The 20,249-nt window shown below is 41.4% G+C and overlaps 10 protein-coding genes across 10 annotated transcripts; 6 read left to right on the forward strand and 4 right to left on the reverse strand.

Moving 5' to 3' along the window:
- Positions 1-8: 8 nt before the first annotated feature.
- BBOV_IV010970 (uncharacterized protein) lies at positions 9-2,913 on the reverse strand. Its single transcript, XM_001610968.2, has one exon. It carries the CDS (start codon positions 2,776-2,778, stop codon positions 19-21), a length of 2,760 nt encoding a protein of 919 aa, XP_001611018.1. The 5' UTR covers positions 2,779-2,913; the 3' UTR covers positions 9-18.
- Positions 2,914-3,000: 87 nt separating this feature from the next.
- BBOV_IV010980 (clathrin assembly family protein) lies at positions 3,001-3,559 on the forward strand. Its single transcript, XM_001610969.2, has 2 exons — positions 3,001-3,207; positions 3,244-3,559. The coding sequence occupies exons 1-2, from the start codon at positions 3,026-3,028 to the stop codon at positions 3,497-3,499; spliced, it is 438 nt and encodes a 145-aa protein (XP_001611019.1). The 5' UTR covers positions 3,001-3,025; the 3' UTR covers positions 3,500-3,559.
- Positions 3,560-3,763: 204 nt separating this feature from the next.
- BBOV_IV010990 (DEAD/DEAH box helicase family protein) lies at positions 3,764-5,356 on the reverse strand. Its single transcript, XM_001610970.2, has 2 exons — positions 4,004-5,356; positions 3,764-3,968 (listed from the first exon to the last, which is right to left on the reverse strand). The coding sequence occupies exons 1-2, from the start codon at positions 5,099-5,101 to the stop codon at positions 3,879-3,881; spliced, it is 1,188 nt and encodes a 395-aa protein (XP_001611020.1). The 5' UTR covers positions 5,102-5,356; the 3' UTR covers positions 3,764-3,878.
- A 171-nt stretch (positions 5,357-5,527) lies between these two features.
- On the forward strand, positions 5,528-7,396 carry BBOV_IV011000 (uncharacterized protein). The gene is made up of 6 exons (XM_051767241.1): positions 5,528-5,720; positions 5,756-5,965; positions 6,001-6,915; positions 6,952-7,019; positions 7,055-7,267; positions 7,302-7,396. Exons 1-6 carry the CDS (start codon positions 5,563-5,565, stop codon positions 7,349-7,351), a joined length of 1,614 nt encoding a protein of 537 aa, XP_051623350.1. The 5' UTR covers positions 5,528-5,562; the 3' UTR covers positions 7,352-7,396.
- A 23-nt stretch (positions 7,397-7,419) lies between these two features.
- On the forward strand, positions 7,420-8,151 carry BBOV_IV011010 (uncharacterized protein). Its single transcript, XM_051767291.1, has 5 exons — positions 7,420-7,735; positions 7,769-7,794; positions 7,831-7,875; positions 7,951-8,032; positions 8,069-8,151. Exons 1-5 carry the CDS (start codon positions 7,434-7,436, stop codon positions 8,145-8,147), a joined length of 534 nt encoding a protein of 177 aa, XP_051623351.1. The 5' UTR covers positions 7,420-7,433; the 3' UTR covers positions 8,148-8,151.
- A 251-nt stretch (positions 8,152-8,402) lies between these two features.
- Positions 8,403-9,598, forward strand: BBOV_IV011020 (uncharacterized protein). Its single transcript, XM_001610973.2, has one exon. It carries the CDS (start codon positions 8,575-8,577, stop codon positions 9,592-9,594), a length of 1,020 nt encoding a protein of 339 aa, XP_001611023.1. The 5' UTR covers positions 8,403-8,574; the 3' UTR covers positions 9,595-9,598.
- Positions 9,599-9,653: 55 nt separating this feature from the next.
- BBOV_IV011030 (uncharacterized protein) lies at positions 9,654-12,012 on the reverse strand. Its single transcript, XM_001610974.2, has one exon. The coding sequence runs from the start codon at positions 11,575-11,577 to the stop codon at positions 9,724-9,726; it is 1,854 nt and encodes a 617-aa protein (XP_001611024.1). The 5' UTR covers positions 11,578-12,012; the 3' UTR covers positions 9,654-9,723.
- A 21-nt stretch (positions 12,013-12,033) lies between these two features.
- On the forward strand, positions 12,034-12,769 carry BBOV_IV011035 (uncharacterized protein). Its single transcript, XM_051767640.1, has 2 exons — positions 12,034-12,145; positions 12,188-12,769. Exon 2 carries the CDS (start codon positions 12,205-12,207, stop codon positions 12,730-12,732), a length of 528 nt encoding a protein of 175 aa, XP_051623631.1. The 5' UTR covers positions 12,034-12,145; positions 12,188-12,204; the 3' UTR covers positions 12,733-12,769.
- Positions 12,770-12,948: 179 nt separating this feature from the next.
- Positions 12,949-14,519, forward strand: BBOV_IV011040 (Histone-binding protein RBBP4/subunit C of CAF1 complex family protein). Its single transcript, XM_001610975.2, has one exon. The coding sequence runs from the start codon at positions 13,036-13,038 to the stop codon at positions 14,398-14,400; it is 1,365 nt and encodes a 454-aa protein (XP_001611025.1). The 5' UTR covers positions 12,949-13,035; the 3' UTR covers positions 14,401-14,519.
- Positions 14,520-14,650: 131 nt separating this feature from the next.
- On the reverse strand, positions 14,651-19,928 carry BBOV_IV011050 (WD40 repeat myosin-like family protein). The gene is made up of 3 exons (XM_001610976.2): positions 19,756-19,928; positions 19,594-19,717; positions 14,651-19,465 (listed from the first exon to the last, which is right to left on the reverse strand). The coding sequence occupies exons 1-3, from the start codon at positions 19,816-19,818 to the stop codon at positions 14,697-14,699; spliced, it is 4,956 nt and encodes a 1,651-aa protein (XP_001611026.1). The 5' UTR covers positions 19,819-19,928; the 3' UTR covers positions 14,651-14,696.
- Positions 19,929-20,249: the final 321 nt, after the last annotated feature.

A 20,249-nucleotide genomic window follows, 5' to 3' on the forward strand; every position in this document is an offset into this window, starting at 1 on the left:
GTTACTAGTGGAAATGTTTCATTTTTGACGCAGTTTGGTGCTAGGTGTAGCTTTACGTGATCCCCAAGCGATGGTGTCTTTATGACATGGCTGTCGATCTTTAACTTCATTACAACACAGATTTTCTACCAATGCCCTCCATATAGGTAGCAGAAGTCCAATCGTATCGTTATAATCTACATTTTTCATTTTTAGTGTATCTGGGTCATCTCCAAGATATCTTGATAATAATCCTACGCACTGTAGTACGACTGACCACCTCAATTCATCAACATTTAGGTCAGTTTGAACCGGTGCATGACGATTGAGTAAGCAGCCTAGACTACAGTGCTTGTTTCTCATAGCATGTTTTTGCACTGATTTTACACTATGAGTATCTGATTCCATAGATTCGTAACCTCTTGCAGTAGGCCTAGCTTCATTACTGAATACCATTTCTATCGGCGCTTGATCCAAAATGCAACCTCGAACTACAACAAATTCGTTTTCAGCTACGCGTGAATGATTTATAAAATCTTCATTTCTGCGCACTTTAGATTCAATTTCGTCTGCAGTTGTAAATATACATTTCACTGGTTGCATGGCAGCAGCGTTTTGACGGAAGAATACCGTCGACAATGTATTGTTTTTTAGGAAATCGATGCAATTAGAAGCCGAATATGGCGCTACGTTATGGCATTCCCCGTGGCATCTATTATCGTCCATCTGCAATTTTGTTTCTATGGTTGGGCTTATGGAAATGCCACATTCACCATCGCTTATCCTTGGCGCTGTATTGTAGTGCCAAGCTAACGCAAGAACTCGTTTAAAAATATTAGACTGAGTAAGGCTGGAGCCATGAAAATCCAATATGAGATCACGAGACAGTAAGTATTCATCTAGAGTTACCTTGAGTAGATCCACTACTTTCTCTTGCAGTGGGTATATTTTCTTTTCCATTAAAGCATCTTGAACAACCTTGGAAAGTCCATATTGCACATGAGGCAACATAAGATAGTAGCTTCCAAAGAAATACTGGGGATTGTTTACGCAAGTACTTAGGTATTCAGGGGCAAGTATATATGATGCCTGATAAACCAATAAGTAAACCATCAACCTTAACTTCATTTCATAATTTGACCCAATTTTTACAGGCGCATATTCCGTTAGATTCTTCTTCAATCTCGATGACCATCCTACTAGATTCAATTGTGTTGTCACAACTGCCATATGTACTAGATCCAAAAGGGTAGAACGCAAAAGATACAACGGTGGACTAGGATATAAATACCACCTAACCCATTTCAAATAATTGAAATTCATTAGACACGCCTGAGAACAAAATAGTTGACCACTAAGCGGCACCAATATTTCGTGAACTAATTTCATTGAGAAAAGGGGTAAATATACAAAACGTTTAAGTCGCTGTATAAGCTTATTCTTGAAATCGCAATTGTGGAAATCCAAAAATATCCATTGTCTGCACTTCTCACTGATCTGTTTTGAGAGCATTAACAAACGAAAGAGTATTATAGAAGCCATCGACGCTTTAATATGCTTTGTTGCGATTTCTTTTTCGCCGGTTATGAGATAGAAAGGAGTATAGCGACCTGATGTTGCATCTTTAAACATCTCCAATATGGTTAAGAACGATTCTATACCCAGATATTTTAGGTATGAACGTATCAAAATGACGAAACGTTTAAAATAGCAGTACCGTCGCCCGCTAGCATCACGTTTGTTTATACTTGGGCCAATTAGTAGGCATATAAGTTCGGGCATTAGTTGTAAAATCACAGATAAGAGATCTATCGTTTGCACATAACGACTGCCTATACGGCACCCTTCCAAGCCTACAAATAAACGGTCTAGTAGATCATAAAATGATTTACATCCTTTAGTCTCTAGTATCCGGAAGAAGTCTGCACTATTACGGCTATAACCAGGGCATAGTTGAGAATTCATTTTAGCTGATGTATCGGTAGTTTGTGGTATAATATTGGATTGTCCTACACTTCCATTATTGTTGAAGGATTGACCAGTATATGTGTTACTGGGCATCTGCGGAGTTGGCACAAAAGCATTACTGGCAAACCTTTGTGAGCTCTGGGTTCTTGTAAATACAACTTTGGACTGTTTTTGTTGATCATCCATAGATACAGGCATGTGTGAAGATGCAACATTAGTCGTATCGTCGAACAATTTTCTCGCCCGTGGAGTTTCAACGATGTTAGAACTCTCCACCAAATTCTGGAAGTCTTGATCTATGGAATTCTGAAATTGATTTACTCTTTGGTGATCTAAACAATCGAATCCATTAAAAATACTCTTCCAACCTTGCTTATATGTATCAATAAGAGTGGTAATGGCATCATGTATGGATATACTACTGCACCCGTATGAACTACCTAATGATTCGTAATCATCTGTATAATCGTCGTTTACGGTATATGTCACCTTTTTTTCCAAATCTCGTATTCCAGGGCCTCTAGAAATGATATATTCTTCTATTGGTCTGAGCTTCCGATCAATCATATAATCGAAATGTCTTTCAAAATGCCACCAACATCGTTTTCCATTTGTTTTGTGCGTAAAGGCATGCTCCGCATCTGAAGTACCATCTTGTTGCCATGGCGATTGCAATATTTCTTCCGTATCAGAACATGTAGATGATACCGAAGATTCAGAGTCTTCCAAATTTTGGTTATTCTCTTCATGCTGCAATTCAAAATCATGTTTATTTTCCCAGTGGTCCCCTCTAGGGATACCTAGAAGTTGCGATAAGCTTTCTGCATCCATGTGGCTAGAGGCAATTGGATTCAACTGATTTTCCTTAGTGGAAGGTACTGCTGGGTGACCATTTGAGGTAGATAACACAATAAAAAAGAAACAAATTAATTGTATAGTTTATGAAGATTAATGTAGCATTTTCGCAAAGTATACAATATTAGCATAGAAGGGCATTGTGATTCCATTAGAGGTCAAGACATGTGTAACGCTTACACACCACGTTGATCAGCTCATCTATGCAAACAAATGTAACAAAATGATAAAATTTATTCTTATGATCAATAAACAAGGGCAAACCAGGTTCAGTCATTATTACACAAGTCTGTCTGTAGCTGAGAAATGCGCCTTGGAGGGAGAGATTTTCCGGAAATGTTTATGTCGTGATGAAAACCAATCTTCTTTTATGCATATACGTCAACATAAGATTGTTTACCGAAGGTTCGTCGTAATCTGTCTATTGAATTAATTTTTTAGGTATGCCAGTTTGTACATAATCATCGGCGCTACGGAGAGTGAGAATGAGCTTGCTTTGATAGAGCTTATACACAACATTGTGGAAACTCTAGAGGGTTATTTTGAATCTGTATGTGAATTTGATATTATGTTCAACTTGGAAAAAGTCCACTATATAATCAATGAACTTATATGTAACGGAAGGATCATTGACACCAATCGCTCTAACGTTCTCCACCCACTGTTTTTGATGGACAAGGCTCCTAAGAATGCATGATACTATCCACTTCGGAACAGATAGAGTCTTTTCTATTTCCAAGCACGGCGTGAAACCCGTTATATCGTAATATATCGCATGTTTGTGACCATTTAACCACAATTATACAGTCGCGTAATATTAGGTTTTTATATTAATTACACAAATCATTTGATATTGCAACCATATTTAAGAAAATATTAACTATATGGATATTTATATTCATCCTGTGATAGGTACACAAAGGTAAAGCCTATGTTAACTTCAAAGGTTAGAAGTTAATGCTATTCTAAACCTCGCTAGAATCCGTAATGATTTTTCAAATAGGGAAGGAAGTGCAACATTCCCCAAATTTAATGACGCGCGTTTGCGTAACAGGAGTTATATGTGTTTGCGATGTTTAAAGGAGTTCAGCGATATTCATTGGCATTTCGTCAATTTGCGTTGAGTAATACTGTTCTATGTCACGTAGAATGCGAATGTCATCATCCTGAGGCCAATGATATTTAGGTATTGTATACTTACCTTGACAAAGTTAATTGCAACCCCCTTACGACCGTAACGACCGGAGCGTCCTATGCGGTGAATATAGTTCTCACGACTGTTTGGCAGGTCGTAGTTTACTACAAGTGACACCTGTTGAACATCAAGGCCACGTCCCCAAATATCTGTTGATATCAATACACGTGACTCTCCACGTCGAAACCGTTGCATAATATCATTACGTTCTTTTTGTGACATTTCACCATGCATTTTGCATACTGTGAAATTTGAATCCTGCATACGCTTAGCCAGCCAATCGACCTTCTCGCGGGTGTTGCAGAAAACAACGGCCTGGGTGATGATAAGTGACTCGTAGAGATCGCAGAGAGTGTCGAACTTCCACTGTTCCTTTTCGACAGCCACAAAGAATTGCTTAATACCATCTAGTGTAAGTTCATCACGTTTAACTAGCACGCGGAATGGGTTGTTCATGAACTTCTCTGTGATTTCCACCACTTCTTGGGGCAAGGTAGCAGATACTAAAATGACCTGCAATGTTGGAGGTAAATACCTATATATAGAATACACCTGATCTTTGAATCCACGATTAAGCATCTCATCGGCTTCATCAAGAATCATCTGTTTGATATTCCTAGTGTTTAAGTGACGTTCAGCTATCATATGATTGACCCTGCCAGGAGTCCCCGATACAATGTGTACACCCGATTCTAATGCCTTTATATCATCAGATACACGCTTGCCACCTATACAGCAATGCACTTCAACGTTGCAGTAGTCACCCAGGGCCAAGCAAACCTTTTGGGATTGCTCAGCAAGCTCACGTGTTGGTGAAAGGAGCAGCACTTGTGTCTGTTTCGATGCTGGATTTACTATCTGTAGTGCGCCTAAACAAAATACGCATGTTTTGCCTGTTCCACTCTGCGATTGTATAATGACATCCCGTCCATCAAGGATGGGCTTTATGGCACGTTGCTGAACGGCCGAAGGCTTGTCGAAACCATATGAAAAAATACCCTTCAAAATTTCTTCACGTAACCCAAGTCCTTCAAATGAATCAACTACCTCGCATACTTCCGAAGTCTCGTAGACTGAACGATCTTCTCCGTCGGATGCTCCCATCTTCCAGATATAATATCCGTGTCGTTTACGTATTCTACGTTGAATCAAATATTGGATAGTACAAATTACAGATATAGATTTATCTATGGCTCCGCGGAGATAGCTGATTGATAACTACATTAACAATAAAAGGATGACGAAGTATACAGCTTTATATTATAGCTTCCAAACACAACATTCCATATATATTCCTACTAGTCATAACTATTAAAATATGAAACATGTGTGATATTATTATGACAATGGACTTCAGCTGTATCAAGTGTTCAATATTAAGGCTAACACTATGATGTAACGCTCCACCGCCACACATATGCTTGGATTCCACATCGTATTTTATTTCTTTTGTATCTACTGGTCTAAATCAAGAATTTGTATTATTTTACTTCGTTTAAATGGATAAGGGCGAATAGATTGTCTATTTGTAGTAATAATCGAACCGCAGATCACATGTGTATCTCATGAGGGCAGCGGCCCGAAGGTGGCCCATATACGCCACCAAACGTCTTGTAGACATATTACCTCACCTTTGTACATCAGGTGAACGTCATACGATAGTCTCAAATGTTTTATTCCATTTTTTAGGGTCCAATAATCAACCCAGTGATGGGATGTCTAGGTACGATAAATTGCGAATCGTATACATTTGAGCAGATACTTTGTTAACAGTTATACTGAAGCACTTAACTATGTTTATTCTGATAAGAGCTATTTAGAACCGCCTTTTGCTGATGCAGTGGCAGGCCACGCTCGTGAGTTGATTTTCTGTCCATTGGACCGTCAACTTCTAACTGAAGTTAGTCCTTCCATGAGAGTTCAATCCATACAATCACTTGTTGCCAGTATTGAACAATCTTTGCACAGGTAATATAAGTTTGATATATGAAATAGGGTTATAGATTTGCGGTTTATAATACACGTGCTAAAGAATATGTATGCATTAACGGCCTCTTCAATGCTGTTGGCGCTGCAGATTTTGGTAAAATACTTCGATTATTGCGTTTACAACACAAATTGGATTCAATAGATGCACAAACTTTGAATGAGTACTTTAAGGCAAAGCTGGCTGAAGGTTCTGAAATTGCGCTGCTAGATGCAGTCGATATGGTTTTGTTACTGCTCCAAAGAGGATCGATAAATAGCATATTTCAGCCTTTTGTAGAAGGCTCTTTACGTACTATTGATATTTTGAGGCACATTGTGGAAGCGGAGTCGAAGTTGGCGTTTAATCACTTTTTGGCTGAAGCTCCATCAGATCTCCGATTGCAAACATGCGACTTTCTGAAATCCGCTGATAGCCACACAGGTTTGTTGATATATCCTTGGGGATATGTGGAGTTACAAAGGATTTTGATGGGAAATAATGCTGATGTATCTAGCGAAAAGCACGCCAGAGTAGCATCCGGCACAACTCCTAAAACAGGTCATGCAACCCACGAACATACAGGAAATGGAATCGATAATGCAATTTCTGATCTTAATATCGCACAAAAGGTGGACACAATCGCTGGTGTCAACCTTTGCTTGAAGGTGTTACGCCGTTATGGTCATCATCATGGCGACGTACATAATGGACTGGTCGGCGTCCATTTAGAAAACGATGTTGCAGTGCTGTACATTCCTGATCATACATTTATCATAGATTTGCTTGTAACAGATCCTTATTACCAAGATACGGTGTTTTACTTATTAGCTTGGCTGTGGTCCAACTCGGCACTTGTGAAGGTTGGATACCATCTCTTACAAAAAGTGTCAAAGCTCGCATCTCAACTTGATCGGCCGTTCATGTCATTCAGCAATCTAATCGATCTCAGGTAACTCTAGATTTAACCATTCGTAATATGCCTCAGGAACGAACGTGTGAAGGAATGTTTTGGTGATGACCTTGAACAGCCACGCATTAAATTCAAACCTTCTGGTGGGTATGAACCATATCTATTAAACTACAAACAGGCGTATCAAAGAATTTAATTGGGCTTATGCAAGAGTACAACATTCCTGTGTTACAGGCAAATAAAATGTGGAAATATGGTCAGCGTCCCATATGCTCAACCAGAACTCGGTACTTGGAAAATATTGCCAAGGGAATAGTAAGGATAGAAGAGCACTTAAGAGATGACGGCTGGTACCCAACGGACTCCTATAAACTCGAATCACCTGATAATGGTTAGCATCGTTACATAAGATCTATCTATAGCAGGGCGTATATGTGAAGAAATGGAGCAACTTATTAACGCTGCTTTACTGTGAGCAGCGATTAAATTCACTGGAGAAAATTCTCTTTTTAACTTGAATAGAACTCTTGGTGCTTATATAATTACTTGCAAAATCAATGGTAGAATTACATATATCTTCTGCCCAGTCTTCTGGGCGCATGCAACCCCGCCCTGCAGATTGGGATTACCGTTTATGCATTCCGAAAACGGTTGATGAGGTGATGGACACCTGTGTAGGTGCTAAACGTTCTAATCAAGTGCTTTTAAGTAGGGAGGTGCTAAAGGATGTACAAAGAAGGCGATGCACTGCCTCGACAGTAGATGAACAAAACCTAGATTTGCCTCTCTCCAGAAGCTCAACTGAAAAGACAAGCAACGTATCAGCAAGCTCAAGGGTCGCACGAAGGCACCAAGAATAGTAAGTATAGAATTATATCTATATAACATACAGCTTATTCCTCTGGGACGACGAATCTGGTACTAAATAGTATATATTTATATAGCATATTATAGGTCTCATCATCAAGTATCCTCTTTTCGAGGAGAGTCAAAGCAACTGTGAGTATACCAAACTAGTGTAAACCTTGCATTTGACTACAATAGCCCGCTTAACAATCATCTCTCATATTTTAGTATGCAGGTCACTTGTAGTTTCACAAGGCGAGAACAAGAAAGAGGACGACGATGTTGCAACTGATACGAGGGTACTCAATTGGTATGTTGTCACAACTCCGTGAATCACGTTACTTAGGAGCTTACAAGTGATAGAAAACTATTTAAAAGAAGCCGTGGCAATAGCGAAAAGCAAGTCAATGCAAATACATGAATGATGACATTGGAACACAAAATACAACGCCTGCATACCATAGGCACATTAGCTATTTAAGATCTAAACTAGAAGCAGCAAAGCATGTTTTAAAATTCAAATAACATGAAAATTTTCATGTAGCTTTAAGTGGGATGAGCCCCTACACAACAGTGTAAAAAACATTGTTACACAACTTGCATTTGTCAGGATCTCCCGCACGCCAACGTTACCTCCCCTTACATGTAGCTATTGTTTGATAGTATTGTATTACCTTGTTATTTTAGATTATTCTTTGTATGTTTCCCATAGATTTAACGAATAGAGGGAGTTCATAAACAACACACACTTGTTCTCACACTCTTCAACAGGGCTCCTCAGCATATAATGCAGGATTCTTTTAACCAGTATTGTTTCTAGTTTTTTTCTAAGTAAATCAAAAATACAACATAATGCCTTCGAACAAAAGCTATGTTTCCAAGAGCGAAGAAAATCGCGCGTCACAGCATGGTATGAAGAAGCGTGGAATGAACCGTCAGCAGGAGTCGTCCCAAAATGGAATACATCATGATCACTCTGCTAGTATTAAAAAATCCGATTCAGGCTCCTACTCAAAGTCAGATAAGAAGCTGACCGGCAAATCATCGGTGGTTGGGGTATCTAAGCCTGAGGTAAAAACTGTGTTACCAATTCACCGTCCGACTGTTATAGCATATTCACAGGCTGCAAGCAGTCCAACTCCACAGAGGCGTCCCAGCATCAATGCCAAGGCAGCTTCCCCTCCCCGCATGGACTCCTATGCATCAGTTGCCAAGGGTTCTACTTCTACTACACCTGAGCCCGCCCCTCCACGACCAACAATAGTGAACGAACGGCCTCGTCGTCGCATGGAGCATGAACCTGATGATAAGGACCTGGTCCGTATTATGATGAGAATGCATCGCATGAGATTCCGTGATTTCAAGAGAAACGAGGATTTGAATAACAACAGCAGGGTCATATCACAGCAAAGCAGTTTAAAGGAGCAACAAAATGAATCTCAGAAGGAACAGAAAACTGAAACGCCACATGTGAATGTTAAGGATCAGCGTAATGACGTAGCCGTGAATGCGCAATACCGTTCTGCTTTATCGCAGCCACCTAAACGTTCTTTCAATTCCAGTACTGAGTCAAACCTGAGTACTAAATCTCAGGAGAGTGGAAAAGCAGGTGTTGGGGTATCTAACGGGCGTGACAAGGCTGGTTCAGAAACTGTTTCTGATGAGCAACCGACTACTACCACCACACGTCAGCGGCGTGCGGAAGCCAGTCGAAACCACTTTGCATCTAGCAGGCGTAAAGCTACCGGTGACCGGCAGGCAAACGAGGAGGATGAACGGAACTATAATTACGGCAAATACCGTAATCGAGTGCACCCTCCTAATGTAACAAAGCGCGAATTCAAAAAGGAAGAGCGAGTTGCTCAAGCTTGAATAAATTCTTTTAACTAATATGATAATGTTTAAATTATATGAGGTTACTTCATTGAGAATGTATGGTGCTAAGTGTCATACATAGAATACCGCCAGGAGTTGTATCCGGCATTCATGCTGTGAATGGTGCTATTTGAATGACACCAAGTGAAGCGATGTTGTGTGGTAGTAGAATATGCATATTGCATGAGGCAAAGCGTGTATGTGGTATTTGCAGTCACTTGGTCGTGTATTGCGAAGGGACATAGAACCCACAGAGTCCACAAAGTCATCGGACTCACTGTCATCAGAAGCCAACATCGCCTTCTGTGGCGGTACATTGAAGTTTTTCTTTGCGTTATATATGGATGGATAGGACACCTGACGATTAACACTTGGCTTCTTGTGTGCCTTGATGGAATGCGATTTTTCTTGTTTATGATGCGGGACCTTTACAGGTGGGTCTTGTCGAAGCAATGGTATGCTCATAAGCTTAACTCCCTGTACGAAATCCCACATTATCAATATATGCGATGTGTCAATTGACAGTAAACGGTGCCATCCGTCTGAATGACAACCGGTTATATCGGAACCATGCCCATTCAATGCGCGTACATGCCGTACAGCGACACCCGAAGTTGTCGCACAAACTTCAACCAGCTTCAAATAGTTACGTATTACTATAGCCCACAGCGATTTTCTATATAAACATATTATACTCGAGGGTGGTCTGGATACACCAATTTCGACATCTGGGCTATGTAGCGTCCTGAACATTACTTTACAACGACCTGAGTTACAATACCCAATTACTGAAGTCGTAGGATTCACCGTCAATATGGAAACACCCCGTATAGAAATTGTAGGCTCCCAGCAATTGCTATATCTAAATATTTCCACATTGCCATTACTTAGCCATGCAGCTAATATGCGTTGGTTGTTCGAAGTCCATTGCATAAGGGATACAATCCCTTCATCAGCTACGTTTAGATTATTAACGTTATCTGGGTATATTTCACACACGTTGCCATTCGAATATCCAAGATATATTGTGTACTGTTCGCAAAACGAACATCTGACGCTATCAACGCAGGATATCTCACTAGATGTATCAGGTACCTTCCTTGTAAGCACTGGCCGTTTGGAGAAGCCATCCGCTCCATATTCGTATACGCTAGCGGCAGTATCGTTTTTGCCAATTCTATATATCAGCATTAATCTCGGATTGGTGTTGTCCTCAACATAGCGTATGTCATCACAGTAGTCCAGTTTCTTACATTGAGTGCAATCAATGGAACGCATCCACTTAGCAAAAAGCACATGTATCCTCGTCTCGTCAAGTTGCGGCAGTGTAATCTTTAGGTTGTTATACTTGTGCTGGCAGTCGTAATAACAAAGGGTAGTCTTGTTAACAATCGTGAATGGTGCATCGTTACCAGAGTATATGTCAGGGGCTGCTAGTACCAAACTACCAGTCGACACCAGTGTCCGTATTGACTCATTATGCAGTGAAATCATCTTCACTGCAGCACTAGATTTTACAGCCAGTTCTAAAAATGGGTTTTTATAAGCCGCAGAAGCCTGGAGTACTATGCCAGCAAACCGTGCCAATACAACCAAGTTGCGAAACCAATCCGTGGATACAACGTTTCTCTTGATACAAATGGTATCACATTTATAGTTGGAAAGTTGCGATGTAATATATGGAAAACTCTCCGCGGAATCTGTTGCGATAGGGGTAGAATGCGAACTGCTAAAGGGATGTCCATTTCCATTATGTATATACCCCGATTGATGCGGCAAACCAAGGCTTTTAGTGTAATCCCCAACTCGAATCTCGTAGTAATAGCGCCAAATGGGATAATGCGATAGCAGGACATCCCTCATCCGATGGGAAATTCCAGAAAGGCATAGGAAATCATTGAAATCAAGATAACTGGTGACTGTAAACAGCGCTAACGCACCACTGGAAGTGGCAAGCAGTTCTATTGATCTGAGCTCCATTGCATTATCCTAGCAGTACACAAAGTATATCCAGGAAGGCATGCATTAGTAAAGTGGCTATTAGAACCCTAAAATGGGATATATGCCTTATGTCTTGTAGACCAAATGGAAGTTTATAGCATGCCGTTTACGATTCAACATGGTACCCGAGGATATAAGTATGTGTTTATATAGATACGTTATGGAATCCCACGGCAAAAGGGGAGCATGCGGCCACAAAAACATCTGGCATCAGTAACAATATTTCTACCATGTTACTCCTGGCGCCACTACGTTAGTAATAGTTGCAACAATTGGCCCAGAAGAAAAATTGTCGTCCATAAAACATCCAAGATCAAACATCCACTTGAAAAAATGGAAATTTTCAGTCAGAAGTATCCAAGTGAATCTATTACATGCAGTTAAGCATAGCATGTGCAATTATTTCGATTCCGTAATCGTTTTTAATGTCTCACTTTTAAAACTATCCTAATAACAAATACGACCAAAGTTATATTACGTGAAAACTACGTGTCATCCATGCGTGTAGAAGCCGAAAGTATCTTTAACCATCCATAAGTACATCAGGGTAAGAACACAAACCTTGCAGGGATTGTACACTGCTGTATAGGACAACAACTTGACAAGATGAAGCTGTTTTCCACATTTATCTTGTCTGCATTCACTGCGTTCAGTGTACTTTTAGGCAAAACGTTTGCTATGCAAACAAACCACTCGATAAGAGGACCTAATCAAAGCATACAGACCAACACAATTAGCAACAGACGAATATACAGGCTGCCACCCAATCAAATAGCCCGATTAGACCGCATTGCAGATGACATACATTCATCAATGGAAACAATAGGCGTGACTTCCACAGCCCTTAACGAGAAGATGTTAGAAATCGAGAATGAAATACGTAGTACAGCAAGGATGCCGGTAACGCACATCGATCAGATATTCCTAAGGATAGAAAGCATATTACGAACGAAACTCATGCCTGATAACAATGACCGGTTTCCTAGATTCATTCCACGAGATCCCGCGCTTAAGCTGGCGGAGTTTCGAGCACAGAGAACACTAAGATCAATGCTACAGAGAATCTATGATATATGGATCGACTCGTTTATCATAGTCATGGACAGTGAAAGGCTACGTCCCAGGGGGTCATAAACATAGTAAGCTAATATAGTTAATATTTGGTGTTGAGCGTCGCGCACGTTGTCTATGTGCATCAGTTAGAATCTATATAAACGGTATAATCTATATTCGGTTACACCCATGTAGTATAAAAGTATATATAGATACTATTACGCATTTATCTCGGAATATGCGTGGATTCCGTAGACCCAACACACGTGTTATTCATATCACTCCGTTGCTAATATTAGATCTAGCAAAATAGCGAAAACGCTTTTAAGCTGGTTATTTGTGCGCCTTGCACCGGCGTCATAACCGAATACTGCTGTCTACAGCATGGAGTCGGTAATTTTACGTGGTAACGCCCTGTGCAAGATTAAGCGCAGATTCCCAGCGCCACCATTACCTACTATTCAGCCATCTACACCGATAATAAATGATAATCCACGACTGGATGAAAACGCTTTTGATTCCGGAAGGGAGCAAGAAGATGAATATGATAACTACTATGTCTGGCGTAGGAACGCACCGTTTTTATACGACACTGTATTGGTGCATAGATTAGATTGGCCGTCTCTGGTGGTAGATTTTGTTTCGGATACGTGCTATAAAAGCCGAAATGGAGCAACAGCACACAAGGTATTGCTGGGAACTCACACTTCAGGTAATGATGTCGAGTATGCCATTGTGGCAGAGATGAAATTGCCTGTTACCTCTATACGAGAAAACTTGTCTTCATGTGAAAATTTTACTAAATTTTTCAGTTATCACAAAACCCACAAGATAGCTTTGATGGGCCATCCACTACCCAGTTTGGATATCAAGGCCAAATTAGTCCATCCCGGAGAAGTAAATCGAATATCACATTGCCCAGGGCGGCAATTTACATTTGCTACGCACACGACATTCGGTGATTTGTTAGTATATGACTACTCAAGGCACCCGTCCACTCCAAGAAGTGCCACTAAGGCAGCTCCGCAACTGGTCCTTACGGGAGGCCATAGTGCCGATGGATTCGGTATTAGCTGGATGAGTGATATGAAACTAGTATCAGTCGCTACAGATGGTTCTGTCTGCACCTGGGATATAAACGCGTCATCCATGAACATCGAAGATACAGGCCGTTATTTGGAAAATACCAAATGTGTTAAACCTCTCACCAAATTTAATCTCAAAGACACACCGTTCAACGATGTGCAGGTAGTACCAACCAAAAGAGATTTGTTTATGACAGTGGCGGATGATTATATCGCTAGATTGTACGACTCCCGTCAGGACAATAGCGGAGGCACTCCACAAATGCAATTAAAAAGCGAAAGCGAAGTCAATTGTTTAAGCTTCAACCAATTTAAAGATGACGTTGTAGCTACTGGTGAAGCAGATGGGACAGTATGTATATGGGATATGCGCTATCCTAATGAACCCATGCTGTTGCTTGATCACCATAAAGAAGCAGTAAACCAGGTCGAATTTTGCCCGGCATCGGCTGGTTTACTAGCTTCAGCATCGCAGGATAACAAGGTATGTATATGGGAACTGTCCGCAGAAGAACGTCTGCGGTTTGTTCATGCTGGTCACCGAGCAGCTGTGTCTGATCTGTCGTGGTTAAAGGCTGCGTCCATGAAAAATGGCTTCACGCTGGCCACCACCGGGGCAGATAATGAATTCCATTGTTTTGTTCCTAACTTTACAGAATTGTGAACTTTGCATTACATCGCCATGCAACCTGAGATACGGGCTAAATGGGCCAGGTCACTAACGCCGTAGAGCAAGAAGTGATTTATAACGTCATGCACATATAATGCAATTTCTGTAACAATTCTTCAATGATAATATCGAATGCATTAATCATTTTATTAAGGTGTATCATTACCGTAATACATAGCACCGCTGACCAAAAGCAATATAATAGCTGACTAACACATTTAAAGGCCAAAAAAGGCGTTACTGTTTTATTGAAGGCGTAATTTCCGCGAAGTAGTGGTTGGATGTGCAGGTCACCGCTTTGCCGACACTATGACACGACGCCATAAAGCAACCGAACCCTTGGAGTCTGAAGTTACCAAAACGGTGTCAAGTGAATTCACCGCAACGGCAACCACAGGACCCTGATGGAAAGATATCGAATATGGCATGTTCTCCTCTTGTAAAGAGAATATCAACAAATTGCGGTCTTCAGAACCAGAGATGCACCAACCACCGCCAAATCTAGAATAACACGAACGAAGAGGTAAGGCGACATGAGCATTCGTCACTGTGTAGCGATATGTGAGTTCAGATATCTTCCCACTTTCACCGTCATAAATGCAATTCAAAATGGAAATGTTGCCAGAGCAAACATTTGCGATGATCATTGGTGGCGATTCAGGTGATGTAGAAGGAACGAAATTGACACAAGTAACTGGACCACGAGATATCTGCTTAGTAGTTGAAAGCTTCAAATGTAAGTTTTCCTGCGATTCGTAAATGCAAATGGTACCCTTTTCGTTACCAGCGATACAGTTAAGCCGCGTGTCGTCAAAGACAAGGCAGCGTAACTCACTCTTTGTGCGAATCTTTTGCAGTACCGAGCCCTTCTGGTAGTGGATGATCCTAATCGTGGGATTGGAATTGCAACTGATGAACAGCATAGGATCCACTGGGTGAAACAATACAGCCAAACCAGGGAATGAATCATTAAACACCTTTATCAACTGGCCAGTCATTACATTCCAAGCGCGAATCGTGCAGTCAACAGAAGCAGTAACCAACTCGTTTACGTCAACCTTAGAAAAACTCATAGAAGTAACAGCTTTCGTATGCAAAGACAAGGCGAACGACTCAACAATAGTAACCTTGTCATCCAGTGGCTGAGGAGCAGTTTCGTCAAAATCAGGTGAATTCAATGCACGCATCTCAGTGTCAGTACGGAACAAGTGGTATAGATTAATCGAACCATCGCGACGACCCACAGCAAGCAAAACAAATTCGTCATCAGGTTGCTCAGGACGGAATGCAACACAAGTGGTTGCATAAGTGTAGTTCGAAATCTGAGCAACACGCTTCAAAGACAATGGAGGTAACTTAGAACCCTCGGGTGCCACAAGAGTAGGAACAAGGAGCTTGTTTTGGAATCCAGAGTAATTAACCCCGGCCCAGAAGTTACGGAAACGCTCGTAAAATAGAGTCAAAGCGCCACGCCTGGAACTGCTAGCGGCACTAGCACTGTCAACACTAGAACTGTTCAAACGTTGGCATTTCTTGTTCTCCACGTAAGGACTTATTTGCTCAACGAAAGTTACAAAGTCAGAAACCCGCAAAAATAACAAATCGTTGTCTACAGCAAAACGCTGAGCCTCATTAACATCACAGACAACGGGGCGGGCGTTTTCCAAAGCTATATAATCATTCTGCAGCATACAAATGCTGGTGTTCCTAGAGTTAACCAACTGCTTGAGCAAGTTAGCAATAACACGAGCATCATCAAAAGTGTGCTGCGTACCGGGATCATAACAAATTGCAATCAAGTGAGCCTTACGGAACATAGACCTGGCCTCCTCAGAATCAAAGTAAGATCCAGGGATCTCAGCAACTGATACCATACGATCATAGCCAACACGGAATTGGAATGTCAAAGGACTCAACTTACGACGTTCCATACGCGCAGAGTCCGTGTTGCGCAAAATGGCCAGGTTTTTGTCATCACCATTTTTAATAAGCGCCATCTCCAATAGTCGAGTTTTACCGCAACTAGGAGGACCACATAATATGATATCAACACGACGATCCGCTGCAGTCGGCTGGGTTTCATGAGCACCCTGTGAAATGGATGATTGTTGACGATGGGCCATTGATGCAGCACGTGATATCTCAGGGCCTGAACTATCCCCGATTAACGAATTGAGCCTATTGGCATCGCCGCCAGTACGAGCCTCCTTGCTAACGAATTCTTTAATCATACGTAGATCAGTTTGTGCCTTTTGAGTGGCGGCTTCCGCTTCGTGTACACGCTCAGCCATAGTATCACGCTCTTTGGTGAGGGCCTCAATCTGTGCGCGCAAATCTTCATTGGATTTCTCAAGACTAGAGAGCTTCGCGTTAAGCTGTAACACCCTAGCCTCAGCATCAGCACGTAGAGCCTTCTCTTTCTTCAGGTCTTCCTCAAGACCCTGAGCACGCTTAATCACGTTACCCAAGTCCTTAGCCTCCATACGTAGAGAACGCAAAGTGCGCCTAGCTAATATTGATCGCCAACGCAATTGTGCTTTAATAGTGGCTTTGCGTAATTCCAAATAGTATGTGCGACATCTATAACCCCTCCAAGCATTTTGAATCTTTGTCGCCATAGAATGAATACGACGCTCCTCTGCGTAAATCTTAGCGTTGAGCCTACGCCAGTTGGCTTGTAAGCGAACAACAGTATCACGAAGCTCGTGCATAAGTTTGCGTTTCAAATACATGCGGTAAGCACTTTGTATGAGTATAATAGCCTGCAGTCGAATTGCACGCTGACGTTGCAGCTTCTTGACCTTGTATTTAATCCATATTTGGAACGTGCGAATGCGCCACATGGTTTCAAGGTATTTCCTACGCTGAATGTTGCAACGAACACGAGCCTGAATAATAGTAGCACTTGAATTGCGCAAAGTTTGCATCGCCAGACATACTTGCTCATAAGGTGAATTCTTCATGAATATAAGAGTCTTTCCAATAGCCAAATCACAATCGGATGGAGGGTGTTCAGTCATATGACGACGTACCAAAATATCCAAAACAAATTTCCCCTGCTTCTGTTTGTCTTCTATGGCCTCAGCAGCCTTAACTTCAGATAGTTCCAACAAGTAACGGAAGCTGTGGAATAGTTCAGCATGAGGGAAACGAACTGGGTAACCAGCACGAGACACCTGCACAACCTGAAGCATACCACTGCAACGCAACTGAGAGTCAACCGTGGGTCGATCAAAGTGATTGGGACGACATTCCGGACTAGGTTTGATGCAACGAATGAAATGTGGGTTTGTAGCACCAATCTTAGCCATAAGAGAATCAAGCTGGCCACTGAATTGAGTGCAAATAGTCTTTTGTTTAGCCATAGTACCAGCACGGCCACCTGTAACCCTCTTTTTCTCAATGTAAGACTGGAATATCTCCCTCATTTCAGATATTTTAGTGGATAAAATAAATGAAACGGCATCGTTGGACAACTGGTCCTTGTTCTTCTCCATAAAACCGTCAATCTTATACTGAACTGCACCAGCAAAGTGATTAACCACAAAACTGCTCTGATCAAGTTTAACTTTGGCAAAACGTGGATTATTAGAATGACGTTGAACTATCTTGTTACACAGCGATTGGTCACGGCCTCCAGGTAAATTGCACTCCTCGTCGATCATTACAAACAAACCATTGGGACGACACTTGAACATCTCGACACAATCGGAGTTGTCAGGAAAGTCGAGTGCATTCCACGTAATGCCTTCAGCAGAGTAAAGCTCCTCCTCACAACGGAACACAAAGTTGTTGAAAAAGTTCTGTAGCGTTTCATTGGTGAAGTTAATACACAGCTGCTCAAATGAATTGTGTTGGAAACACTCGAAACCAAAAATATCCAATATACCAGTGGTTAAAGTGGCATCTGGAACGTAACCAATTGACTCATTGATACGCTCGACAATGTGATCGAATAACATGCTATATATGTTCTTTGCAATAGCATCACGGACGTCACAAGCCTCCTCAACACGAAGCGGCTTTGTGTACATTTCATTAGCAGTCTTAATAGTACGAGTCATAAGGGCATTCATTAACGAAACGCTGTCAACGTCAAGCAACGTAGTGACCGTCTGGCAATGACCAGCTTCCATGTTGCTGATGGCAGCACCTTCACTGCCCTTCTTCTCAGTAAACTCAATATTGCTTAAGTGGAGTACAGTTGCCACAATGTCAAAAACCACAGATACCTGTTCATAGGTAAAACCCACTGTGCGGAGAGCAATTAAAGTTTCATTCAAATTTGGCAAATCAAAGTCACGTTCTGAATCCGCAGGAATGATACGGAAAGAACCACGGAAATTAGTCAAATCAAAATCCCAAGGAGTTTGGTCCTCACCGAAGCCAGTCTGCTGAAATACAAATTTCTCATTCCGATTCGCAGCAGCAGAAATCTGGTGGAAAATGTGATAATTGCGCTCGCCCGGCTGTTGCTGACAAATACGAACCTTTTCCAAGAGGTAGGTCTCTATACGAGCACCCACCAAACGCGATTTTACGGGACTTTCCTTGCGGTATTGCAATTCAATGAACTTTCCAAAACGAGAACTGTTCATGTTACGCACTGTAGAGGCATTACCGAAGGATTCCAATAGTGGGTTGGATTCAAGAACTTTAACTTCGGCAGGCGATTTTTTATCCATACTCTCAGCGCCAGCAATGGCAAGATACTTCATGGCAAACTTAGTAGACTCAGTCTTACCAGCGCCAGATTCACCACTGATCAATATTGTTTGGGATTGGTCATTCTTAGTCATCTTCTCGTAGGCATCACGAGCCACGCCAAAGACGTGAGGTGCGTCATCATCTTGTCTTTCGAGATAACGCACAATAGTGGAGTCGTCATACAGGCCATTGATCAGTTTAAAAGGATTAACCGCGATCAATATTTTGCCAGTAAACGTGTAAATCTCATCAACAGCAAAGCGGCAGTCCAAAGCATGAAGTACCGATGCTTCATGAAGATAAGTTAAGTTACATAAATCATCAGGATATCCGCTTGGAGAGTTGAACCTGTCTATAGCAAAATGTAACAAACCATAAAGAAAAGGTAACAACCAGTGATTAAATGAACTACTAACAGTAAAGGTGATACCGTAAGTATACACCGGATGCTACAGTTGGCAAATTTAGACATAAACCTACCATCTGTGTGTGGGTAGTACTTCTCTCCTGGCTTAATTTCGATTATCGAACTCCCAGCAGCTTCACTGAGACGTACAAAGACTTTTCCATCCTCTATATGGTCAACTACAGCTTCCTGCCATACCTAAAAGAGCGATGTGCAAAAGTCAGAAGGAAACCAACCGCCGTGTCAGACCGAACAAAGAGGTGAGTGCCTACGGCAACGGATGACAAAAGCTCCGCCATAGCGACACATCTAATTCAACATAGAAAATAAATAAGAATATAGTATTCAACATTTAATGTGCTGTCGCAAAATCGAAGACCGCAGATGCTGTGCATAAATAGGACAACACCACCTCAACAAAATAAGAATGTCAGAGGTACCACACAATAGAAGATATGGCTGTATCATGGACCGATAATAAGATGTTAAATGAAACAATGTGTACGGATGTAATAAATTTGAGAAAATAAATGTGCGCTAGCCGGGACTCGAACCCGGGTCCCAACCTTGGGAGGGTTGGATCTTACCCCTAGAACACTAGCGCTCTCGCGACAAGGCTGATTTTACAGGTCATTATAGGATATTACAACTTGATAATGACGCTAAACCGATTAATATAAAAGTTACAAAACGTCTTGAATTGTTTTTTTGCTCCATATAGATGAAATAT

Source organism: Babesia bovis, assembly GCF_000165395.2.
Source record: "Babesia bovis T2Bo chromosome 4 map unlocalized Chr4_1, whole genome shotgun sequence".
In the NCBI taxonomy this organism is placed as follows: domain Eukaryota; phylum Apicomplexa; class Aconoidasida; order Piroplasmida; family Babesiidae; genus Babesia; species Babesia bovis.

What these genes read in the sequence shown, in the direction of transcription:
- BBOV_IV011040 (XM_001610975.2), top strand. Translation starts at nt 13,036, where the DNA reads ATGGAGTCGGTAATTTTACGTGGTAACGCCCTGTGCAAGATTAAGCGC.
- BBOV_IV011020 (XM_001610973.2), top strand. Translation starts at nt 8,575, where the DNA reads ATGCCTTCGAACAAAAGCTATGTTTCCAAGAGCGAAGAAAATCGCGCG.
- BBOV_IV011035 (XM_051767640.1), top strand. Translation starts at nt 12,205, where the DNA reads ATGAAGCTGTTTTCCACATTTATCTTGTCTGCATTCACTGCGTTCAGT.
- BBOV_IV010980 (XM_001610969.2), top strand. Translation starts at nt 3,026, where the DNA reads ATGATAAAATTTATTCTTATGATCAATAAACAAGGGCAAACCAGGTTC. An exon ending in CATAAGATTGTTTACCGAAG is followed by an intron (nt 3,208 to 3,243) that starts GTTCGTCGTAAT and finishes TTAATTTTTTAG; the next exon opens with GTATGCCAGTTTGTACATAA.
- BBOV_IV011030 (XM_001610974.2), bottom strand. Translation starts at nt 11,577, where the DNA reads ATGGAGCTCAGATCAATAGAACTGCTTGCCACTTCCAGTGGTGCGTTA.
- BBOV_IV011000 (XM_051767241.1), top strand. Translation starts at nt 5,563, where the DNA reads ATGAGGGCAGCGGCCCGAAGGTGGCCCATATACGCCACCAAACGTCTT. An exon ending in AGCAATCTAATCGATCTCAG is followed by an intron (nt 6,916 to 6,951) that starts GTAACTCTAGAT and finishes AATATGCCTCAG; the next exon opens with GAACGAACGTGTGAAGGAAT. An exon ending in ACTCGAATCACCTGATAATG is followed by an intron (nt 7,268 to 7,301) that starts GTTAGCATCGTT and finishes TATCTATAGCAG; the next exon opens with GGCGTATATGTGAAGAAATG.
- BBOV_IV010970 (XM_001610968.2), bottom strand. Translation starts at nt 2,778, where the DNA reads ATGGATGCAGAAAGCTTATCGCAACTTCTAGGTATCCCTAGAGGGGAC.
- BBOV_IV011050 (XM_001610976.2), bottom strand. Translation starts at nt 19,818, where the DNA reads ATGGCGGAGCTTTTGTCATCCGTTGCCGTAGGCACTCACCTCTTTGTT. An exon ending in TTGTTCGGTCTGACACGGCG is followed by an intron (nt 19,718 to 19,755) that starts GTTGGTTTCCTT and finishes TCGCTCTTTTAG; the next exon opens with GTATGGCAGGAAGCTGTAGT. An exon ending in GTACTACCCACACACAGATG is followed by an intron (nt 19,466 to 19,593) that starts GTAGGTTTATGT and finishes ATTTTGCTATAG; the next exon opens with ACAGGTTCAACTCTCCAAGC.
- BBOV_IV010990 (XM_001610970.2), bottom strand. Translation starts at nt 5,101, where the DNA reads ATGGGAGCATCCGACGGAGAAGATCGTTCAGTCTACGAGACTTCGGAA. An exon ending in TTGCAATTAACTTTGTCAAG is followed by an intron (nt 3,969 to 4,003) that starts GTAAGTATACAA and finishes CATTGGCCTCAG; the next exon opens with GATGATGACATTCGCATTCT.
- BBOV_IV011010 (XM_051767291.1), top strand. Translation starts at nt 7,434, where the DNA reads ATGGTAGAATTACATATATCTTCTGCCCAGTCTTCTGGGCGCATGCAA. An exon ending in GCACGAAGGCACCAAGAATA is followed by an intron (nt 7,736 to 7,768) that starts GTAAGTATAGAA and finishes TATAACATACAG; the next exon opens with CTTATTCCTCTGGGACGACG. An exon ending in GATACGAGGGTACTCAATTG is followed by an intron (nt 8,033 to 8,068) that starts GTATGTTGTCAC and finishes CACGTTACTTAG; the next exon opens with GAGCTTACAAGTGATAGAAA.